We start from the raw sequence: 10000 nt of genomic DNA on the forward strand, positions 1-10000 counted from the left end.
TTGAAGCGAGGAACGGTGAGAGACGCAGCCGACAAAACAGAAGCAGAAGACGAAAAAGAGGAAGCAGTGGTGGGGGGTGTGGGGGTCTTCTTCATAAAGGCAGGTAAGGTCATCCTCCCCCTTTCCTCCCCTCTTTCGCTCAGCTGTTCCTTCTGCTTCTGGGCGCGCAGCTGGGCGATGTTGATGTGGCGAGACGGACACTTGTTCCTGAAGATGGGAACCAGTTTGAGGGCCGGGATCACCGGGGCTGGAGGGGGAGGAAGAGGGCGCAGGACAGAGGAAGAGGAAGAAGAGGAAGAGGAGAGGGATGAAGCTGGCTGGAAGAGAGAAGAGGAAGAGGAGAGGGATGAAGCTGGCTGGAAGAGAGAAGAGGAAGAGGAGTGGGATGAAGCTGGCTGGAAGAGAGAAGAGGAAGAGGAAGAGGAGAGGGATGAAGCTGGCTGGAAGAGAGAAGAGGAAGAGGAGAGGGATGAAGCAGGCTGGAAGAGAGAAGAGGAAGAGGAGAGGGATGAAGCTGGCTGGAAGAGAGAAGAGGAAGAAGAGAGGGATGAAGCTGTCTGGTAACCCGAAGAATCAGAAAAGGAAAAAGAAACACGTGAGGAGGAAGAGGAGACTAATGAAGGCCGGTCTCCGTCGCCTCCGCACCCTTGACTTTGCGTCAGTCGCCCCCCAAGTCCACACCCGTTACCCAGAATCCCCTGGGCCCCGTCCCGCTGGGAAAGAGGGGTCTGGGCCGGAGGCTGCGAGCCGAAGTAGGGCTTCACCGGTCGGGGAGCCGGAGGCAGCGTGGTGAGGACCGGCCGGACAGAGGACGACGTGCTCAAGTTGATCTGATCCCCCTTCATCACCTGAAGAGGAAGAAGAGCGGTAATTAGGGCCGAACCATACGAGGAAAATATGCAATAACGTTGTTGAATATCGCGATAACAATATCCCCGAAGGGCGATTAGGTATATACATAAGGTAAGCATAAACACATACAAGACACATATGTATATACATACAAGTTCTACACACAGTCCAACTCAGTGGTGGTTTTACACGGAGGCCTGTCCCTGGCCAGCCCTGTGTACGTGTTTAGAAAGGTAAACATATCTAAACAAACTCATTGAAGCAGAAGCGATATCAAATGTTAGTAGGCTATCCTCGCTACGTCTACACAATGCTGTGATGTAAACCACGTAACTTCATCCGTCTTGACTGTTGCATGGCGATAACAAATACATTTGAATGAAGTAATCAACAGGCCATCTGCCCGTGTTATCATGAAACGAGGAAGGGACATAGCGTCCTTTTATTCCCCAGCAAACAAAAAAGTGAGAGAAACAAATCGAGGTTTTGAGAGAGTTGAGGAGCAGGAAGAGGGAGAGCCAGCACGTGATGAAAGTGAGGGATCTGACACAGAGAGGGAAACTCCAGAGGGTGAGGAGGAGAATGAAGAAGAGGGTGAGGAGGAGCATGAAAAGGGTGAGGAGGATGAAGAAGAGGGTGAGGAGCATGAAGAGGGTGAGGAGGATGAAGAAGAGGGTGAGGAGGAACATGAAAAGGGTGAGGAGGATGAAGAGGGTGAGGAGCATGAAGAGGGTGAGGAGCATGAAAAGGGTGAGGAGGATGAAGAAGAGGGTGAGGAGCATGAAGAGGGTGAGGAGGATGAAGAAGAGGGTGAGGAGCATGAAGAGGGTGAGGAGGATGAAGAAGAGGGTGAGGAGCATGAAGAGGGTGAGGAGGAACATGAAAAGGGTGAGGAGGATGAAGAAGAGGGTGAGGAGCATGAAGAGGGTGAGGAGGATGAAGAAGAGGGTGAGGAGCATGAAGAGGGTGAGGAGGATGAAGAAGAGGGTGAGGAGCATGAAGAGGGTGAGGAGGATGAAGAGGGTGAGGAGGAACATGAAAAGGGTGAGGAGGATGAAGAAGAGGGTGAGGAGCATGAAGAGGGTGAGGAGGATGAAGAGGGTGAGGAGGATGAAGAGGGTGAGGAGCATGAAGAGGGTGAGGAGTATGAAGAGGGTGAGGAGGAACATGAAAAGGGTGAGGAGGATGAAGAGGGTGAGGAGGATGAAGAGGGTGAGGAGGATGAAGAGGGTGAGGAGCATGAAGAGGGTGAGGAGGATGAAGAGGGTGAGGAGCATGAAGAGGGTGAGGAGGATGAAGAGGGTGAGGAGCATGAAGAGGGTGAGGAGGAACATGAAAAGGGTGAGGAGGATGAAGAGGGTGAGGAGCATGAAGAGGGTGAGGAGCATGAAGAGGGTGAGGAGCATGAAGAGGGTGAGGAGGAACATGAAGAGGGTGAGGAGGATGAAGAGGGTGAGGAGTATGAAGAGGGTGAGGAGGAACATGAAGAGGGTGAGGAGGATGAAGAGGGTGAGGAGCATGAAGAGGGTGAGGAGGAAGAAAGCATACAAAGACAGAGAGAGGAACAGCCAGAGGGACAGCAAGTGGATCCATGTGGATCAAGTACTGCACCATCAGGTTTGTGATGAAGAACGTTGTCATTGTAGGCCTACTGTGTCCTTAAAATGGTGCTTTTTTTAAGTAAATACTTGGCCTACATTTTGAAATACATGCAGATATACATGCATAAGTAAATACATGTTGTACTGTAGTTGTGCCCTATGTTTACTGTCCATCTTTCTACAGATATCAGCAGTACCACTACAGCCCAACTTTAATATATTCCCAACCACATTGATGGAGGACAGAAGCCGGAGCTTCAGGCCAAACTGGTACACTACTCATCCATGGCTTGAGTATTCTGTCATGATGGACTCTACATATTGCTATGCATGTAGACATTTTAGCACACCTGTTGGGCATGCCGATTTCTAGCCCTAGAACTCAACTCGATTTCTTGCTCAAGAACGTCATGGTGAAAGAAGTGTTGAGGCCCGAGGTCTTCTGGATCAAATGGACCTAGAATGTGTTGTGCATCTTGTTACTCTGCGAAAGTTGTTTGGGGAGACAAAGCTACTGTCAGAAAATGCTGAGCTCTAGACTCAGTGGCTACTAGGGGTGGTAGGGTTCTTGTTATGTTTTCTTCTAATCTTTAACACTCCAGAAATATACTTCAGCATATGATATATAGCTAAAATGAGCATATTGAATGCATGTTGCACAATACATGCACACAGTGGCAGTTCTATCTATTGTTTGATTTCATTGTCATCATAGGTGACATGAAATCCAAAATGTTCCCACACATCAGACTATATACGACGCTGGAGCATCCTCCAGCTCTGGGCAGCCTTCCTCATCTCTCCCACCTGACGTCTCTACAGCCTTCCTCATCTCTCCAGCCTTCCTCATCTCTCCCACCTGACATCTCTACAGTCTTCCTCATCTCTCCCACCTGACATCTCTACAGTCTTCCTCATCTCTCCCACCTGACATCTCTACAGTCTTCCTCATCTCTCCCACCTGACGTCTCTACAGCCTTCCTCATCTCTCCCACCTGACGTCTCTACAGCCTTCCTCATCTCTCCCACCTGACGTCTCTACAGTCTTCCTCATCTCTCCCACCTGACGTTCCTCATCTCTCCCACCTGACGTTCCTCATCTCTCCCACCTGACGTCTCTACGGCCTTCCTCATCTCTCCCCCCTGACGTCTCTACGGCCTTCCTCATCTCTCCCACCTGACGTCTCTACGGCCTTCCTCATCTCTCCCACCTGACGTCTCTACAGTCTTCCTCATCTCTCCCACCTAACATCTCTACAGTCTTCCTCATCTCTCCCACCTGACGTCTCTACAGCCTTCCTCATCTCTCCCACCTGACATCTCTACAGTCTTCCTCATCTCTCCCAACTGACGTCTCTACAGCCTTCCTCATCTCTCCCACCTGACGTCTCTACAGTCTTCCTCATCTCTCCCACCTGACGTTCCTCATCTCTCCCACCTGACGTTCCTCATCTCTCCCACCTGACATCTCTACAGCCTTCCTCATCTCTCCCACCTGACATCTCTACACGTGACGTGACCTGCAGCGCTCCACACGCCACCTGAGGAGACGTTGGCTCGGCGCCTCTCAAAATCTGACGGAAATCTGTCAAACTGACCTTTGTTGATTAAAAAAAACAGACAGATTCAGCAACTGCACGGCCTATTTCTCGCTTAAAATGTTTTCAGAAACACGTTTCGGTGAACTATTTTCGTAAAATACGAGATCGTGTTCAGAACGAGACGCCATTAGAGTCTGTTTTGAAATTCGGGAGCAGCAAGAACCACGTGACGCGTTCGTCCAATCAGCTGCCATGTGTTGCGTTCATGTTGCTCATCCCCCTCGTCGTTTCCAGTAAGTGTTTTAACATAGGTGTGTAAAGTGGCCACTACGGCAGTAAGAGGTTAGTGCACGTTAACAGTGGACTGACGACAAGCAAACTGAGCTGTTCAGATGTTTTTTCGTGAACCGTACCCCCCCTAGTGGCTACTGAACACTAAGCACTGTTGGTCAGAGGGAGGTACAACGTGACAAAGATATGTTTCGCACGTCATTTTTCTATCCTGTAATTGACAGCATGCTCAATGAGTTGAACAGACGTTTCTCCAATACCAGCTGTGAGCTCATGAGAAGCATACCGTCTCTCAGCCCCCAGAGTGATGCCTTTTTAAAAGGAGAGCAATGTTTTTTCATTTGGCCGTTTGTATAACGCAGACATTGATGATTTAGGGCATGAGCCCTAAATGAGCCCCATGAGATAATAATAATAATTTCTTTTTCATCCCTTCTGATGAACGTGAACCCTGCTGAACACTATAAATATTTTAGTTTCACTCTGTGAGCACTGAATCGATCCCTCTGGAAGTTTCTCCATGCAGAGATGATTAAATACACTTCAGCTGCTCCCTGGAAGTAACCAACCAGCTTCATTTCAGCGACTGAACAGAGAGTTTAGACTCTCGTCTGTGGAGGAATACCTCAAGTGCATGAACACATTTATTAAAACTAATTAAAACTAAAGACAATAACAGAAAACTGAGCTCCCAAAAAGATGCATTTAGTAATAATAGAGTTTAACCTGCATGTGTACATTTCAAGATTTCACGGTTTGTCAGAAATGATAAAAACGTTCACAAGGTTTCGTGACATGATGATAAATAATATTCAGCCTGCTTCAATAAAACAAGAAACACTTCCACATATCTATTATGTATCTATAACTCTGGACCACATTTCCTTCCCCTTCCTCCTGACGTCTCACGGTGCTCTGAGGGAACTTTCTGTCTTCAGCGTCTCACCTTTAAGGTCCTAAAACTGTCCATGAAGGTTTTACAGGGTGGGAAATGTTACAATAACCTTACCTCCACACGCTCACATAAAATAACCTGTGTGTGTGTGTGTGTGTGTAGGTGTGAGTGTGTAGGTGTGTGTGTGTGTGTGTGTGTGTGTGTGTAATTGTGTGTGTGTGTGTGTGTGTGTAATGGTGTGTGTGTGTGTGTAGGGGTGTGTGTGTGTGTGTGTGTGTGTGTGTGTGTAATGGTGTGTGTGTAGGTGTGTGTGTAGGTGTGTAATGGTGTGCATAATGGTGTGTGTGTGTGCGTCTGTCTGTCTGTCTCTGTCTGTGTGTGTGTGTCTCAGTGTCTGTCTGTCTGTCTGTCTCTGTCTGTGTGTGTGTCAGTGTCTGTCTGTCTGTCTGTCTGTCTTGCTTACCTGCACCGTTGCAGCTGTGCTCAGGCTGGCCGCGGGGTAACGGGGTTTTCCGGTCAGACGTGCAGGAAAGCCGCAGACACTCTGCAGCCGGTCCCTGATGTCGGACAGGAAGGGGCCCAGCGCCCCCTGCAGGTCGACCCGGGGGCAGCGCTGCACCGGCTGCAGGCGGACACAGCTCAGAGGGTAGCTGCTCAGAGTCACCGTTAAAGGAACATTCTGCAGGGTTTTTGTCAAAATGAACACGATAATAACAAGTTAACGCAAATGATAATGATAATTTTGTTTCAATAAAAAAACCTCTTGGCTGTTTTGGAAGAAAGAAATAACGAAAGTAACAGGCAAACTAGCTTTAAAAGGGCGTTTTCTTTAAGTGCTGTGTAGAGACTTTAAAGTAGGAAGAAGCTTTATTTATTAATTTAAGTGTTGGCGTGTCTGTAGAGGTGACCAGAGAACCCACTAGGGAGGCACTGATTCCAGATTTTTGGGGTTGGGCTGAATCCTGAACCCCCTGGTTGAGATTCTGCTGAATCCTGAACCCCCTGGTTGAGGTTCTGCTGAGTCCTCGTCCCGTCCTCAGTCCATGAACACAGTCAACACATTAATGAAGTAAACAGTGACTGTCCTTCCTTTGCCGTACCTGAAGTTGCTGCATTCTGGCTGCTGTCTGTAGATTCCTTCATGCTCAGCTCGTATTCTTCCAGATGTTTCATACCAGATGTTGTAACAGCGGTGATGTTGTGTATTGTTTAGGGTCCTCGCCACCACCAGACTAATCAGCATTGCAGATTGAACATGTAGCTGGACTTGAATGGCCTTCTTTTGACTGAAAGTACTGCCAAACAACCCTTTTTCTGCTCACCAGTTCCATTTCCACTTCCTCTCAGCCTGCTGCATTGAAGCTCCACCTACGTAAACACCTTCCCGTAATCAACGGCGCCGTCATCACGTCGACCAGCGTAGCGCAAAAGTTTAAGGTAAGGTAAAAAGTTTTTGTAAAAATGTAAGTGTAAAAATGAGCGATTCATTTGAGCTTTATCACGAGTTAACTATGGACAATCATGCGATTAATGGCGATTACATTTTTTAATCCATTGACGGCCCTAGTTTTTATAAATCATGTAACTGTACATCATGACTGGACTGATTACTGCCTACACAGAGCACCTATTTATATTTTTATATTGATATTTAAGACCAAGAATGTCTTGTTTGTTTCCTTTCTTCTTGTCTTTTAACGCTGTCTTCACTGAAGACTATTATCTTTTAAATAAGAGACAAATGAATGCCTAAAAAGAAATGAGAAAACTGGGAAATAAGTTGTTATTTTGCATGATAGGGAACATTTTGTCTTCGTATTTTCAGCCACAAATTGATTGAAATGAGCTTTTCGGTTTCGACTGTCATAATCAAAAGCAAAATGGGCGCTTCTACCACTGGTGTGGAAACATTTTGCCTTTCCCGTGAGAGTTACGGAAAAACAAAAACAAAGGTAAAGCCTGTGGGCTCCGACAAGACTCAAAAAGCCTCTTTCCGACCAAGTAGTTCCAGGAACGTAGTTCTAGGAACAGTCCACTTCTAAACAGTACTACTAACTACTCTCCCCCAAAACCAGTTTTTCCATTTGTATTCCCACTGGCCCAGTGGCCGTAGGGACTGTCGGAGGGTAAGGGAGGGATGGAAGCACGGCAACGGTCTTTATAGCGTCGTCACTAGACTTTAGCGCCACATACAACAACAAACCAGCATGGAGGAGGCCATCTGAACGTTCATGTTGTGCCTCACCGGGATCCTCATAACGGAGTTTGAACAGCTGCGTTTAAAGACTAGGCTGGAGTACTCAACAGAGAAACCCAGAAGACGAAGGCTCCAGCGTAATATGATCATAATTAATATGATGGAAGAAGGTAGAAGAGCAGAGCGCAACAGGCTAACGAAACGACGGGTACGTTACTAACTAGCATTAACAATTAGCTGGTTGAATGCGTGATGTTTGTCTTATGAGTTAGCATACGTAGGAGAATTGCAACCATAGACTGTATATAATGGACCACCAGACCCCGTGTCTCTGGACGGAGACCAGTGAAGGACATTAGAAGCTCTTTCCCGGTGATGGCTGAGCGTTACTGAGCAGCCTCCAACTGAGCTTGAAGACGTAGATGTGACGTGAGCAACCTGTCTGAAAGTTGGAAGTCTTCTGGTAGCTGTGCCAAGAGAAATCTCAATCATTCCCAATCTAGCAGAGACGGAGAGCGTAGGTATATGTAAGGAGATAACATAGACACAGGCTCATTATTGATCACTAAAATGATAGTTAACATTAGTCATTACACTTAAACAGCTGATGGAAGTCCAAACTGCCTGAGAGCTTCTCCTGTACTATACGGTAACTCCTCTACTATGAGACAGGAAGTCTCGTGGTTATGACCCAATCGTTAGCCTATTGTTATAAAAACGTCTGCTACGGAGCCATAACGTGAGCTACAAGGTAATGGAGCCTTTTATACATTGTCGTGTTTCTTTAGAAATAAACAACGGACAAATAGAGGCTTTAAACGCTTCAGATGTGAAGGTATTCTCTGTCAAAGTGACGTCAGAATGAATGGGAGTCAACGGGATGCTAACGGGATGCTAACGGGAGGTGATGGCTTGGTAGCATCAAAATGGCGCCATAGGAGGTTCTAGTTCCTTACCCCCTTGATTGCAACAGACAGTGAAGAATATGTACTGCGAGGTCACTAAGGGTTCCTATGCTGAAAAGGGAAGAGACCCCGCTCTGAAGTAGGAGCTGAAAGAGTTACAGGAACTGTGGTCAGAGGGACTTAAAAATCCCCAAATTGGTCCAGTCAGAACACAAGAAAAAAAGGGTTCGAGGAACATTATGTTCTAGGAACTGCAAAAATCCCTCCGGTCGGAAAGAGGCTTATGGTGTGTTCAGTTTCACCTTGTTAAACTCTTCCTGCTGATTCCTTACATCTGTGTCTACTTTCATCTTCATAAAAGCTACGTTTTTATGGTTTGACAGCTTATAAAAAACGTTATAGGTTCTTTACGCAGATGTTAGTTGAACAATGACCAGATATTGTACATTTGATTCGCCAGGTTTCCTATGAAGGTGTTTAATTAATCCAGTTAATTAATTCATTCATTATGAACGGTTTTTTTTAGGATACGTGAAGAGTCTCTGTCCCACCAGTTTGAAGTAGACGCTGCAGTACACCACCTGTTCTTCTGCAAGCTCAGGGAGTCTGTAACCATACTGGACACACACACACACACACACACACACACACACACACACACACACACATACCTTGGTTTGAAAAATACATCTGGGAAATGAAAGGCTTACTATTTTATTATTGTAGCTAGTTGTAGTTTATGTGTGTGTGTGTGTGTGTGTGTGTGTGTGTGTGTGTGTGTGTGTGTGTGTGTGTGTAAAATGGTGTGTGTGTGCAGGTGTGGTTGTAGGTGTGTGTGTATGTAGGTGTAGGTGTGTGTAAGTGTGTAATGGTGTGTGTGCAGGTGTATAAGTGTGTGTGTGAGTAAGTGTGTAATGGTGTGTGTGTAGGTGTGTGAAAGTGTGTGTAAGAGTGTGTGTGTGTGTGTGTGTGTGTGTGTGTGTGTGTGTGTGTGTGTGTGTGTGTGAGTAAAATGGTGTGTGTAATGGTGTGTGTGTGTAGGTGTGGTTGTAGGTGTGTGTAAGTGTGTGTAAGTGTGTGTGTGCGTGCGTGCGTGCGTGTGTACCAGGCAGTTCCAGTGGTTCTGCAGGTCTCTGTAGGTCCTGAATGGTCCGTCTCTGGGCAACTGACGGGTGATGGTGATAATCTGACCTTTCTTCATGCTAAACACACACACACACACACACACACACACTTTACATAAAACATTAAAGAGCAGTTATAAACAAATAAAAACATTTGTTAAAAGGAATATCAAAACAGCTAAAATAGAATAAGACAGATATGACATACAAGGATTATTAAAAGGCGCCATCAAAAAGTGAAAGTGAAAGTCTTCAGCCTTGATTTAAAATAACTGAGTTTCAGCGGACCTGCAGTTTTCTGGGACTTTGTTCCAGATATGTGGTGGGTAAGAACTGAACGCTGCTTCTCAATGTTTAGTTGTGACTCTGAATACAGACGCAGAGGTCGAGGCTCCAGCTGACTGTCTGTGTTTAAAGGAGCTGCAGCTCCACCTGCTGCTCACAGCCAGCATAACACCACCTGCCTCTTGTACATCAGTCTGAGAAAGAGTCAAGTTCATTTCATCCATAAAAATGGAAATTACAGTACTCATATCCGCCTTGATGCCCATAAAAAGATACAGCATGAATATAATACATAAATACAGTACAGAA

At 46.3% G+C, this 10000-nt stretch overlaps 1 protein-coding gene across 1 annotated transcript in view; it reads right to left on the reverse strand.

The window, feature by feature from the left end:
* c14h18orf63 (chromosome 14 C18orf63 homolog) overlaps positions 1-10000 on the reverse strand; it is a 13381-nt gene that overhangs the window by 319 nt on the left and 3062 nt on the right. Inside the window, exons 2-5 of the mRNA XM_078268231.1 lie at positions 9388-9484; positions 8814-8899; positions 5644-5830; positions 1-848 (exon numbers count right to left, since the gene is read on the reverse strand). The exon at positions 1-848 is cut by the window's left edge and continues 319 nt beyond it. Of these exons, the coding sequence (XP_078124357.1) occupies positions 1-848; positions 5644-5830; positions 8814-8899; positions 9388-9483 (1217 nt within the window). The 5' untranslated portion in view covers position 9484. The remainder of the gene's footprint in view (positions 849-5643; positions 5831-8813; positions 8900-9387; positions 9485-10000) is intronic.

Source organism: Sander vitreus, chromosome 14 (assembly GCF_031162955.1).
Source record: "Sander vitreus isolate 19-12246 chromosome 14, sanVit1, whole genome shotgun sequence".
In the NCBI taxonomy this organism is placed as follows: Eukaryota; Metazoa; Chordata; class Actinopteri; order Perciformes; family Percidae; genus Sander; species Sander vitreus.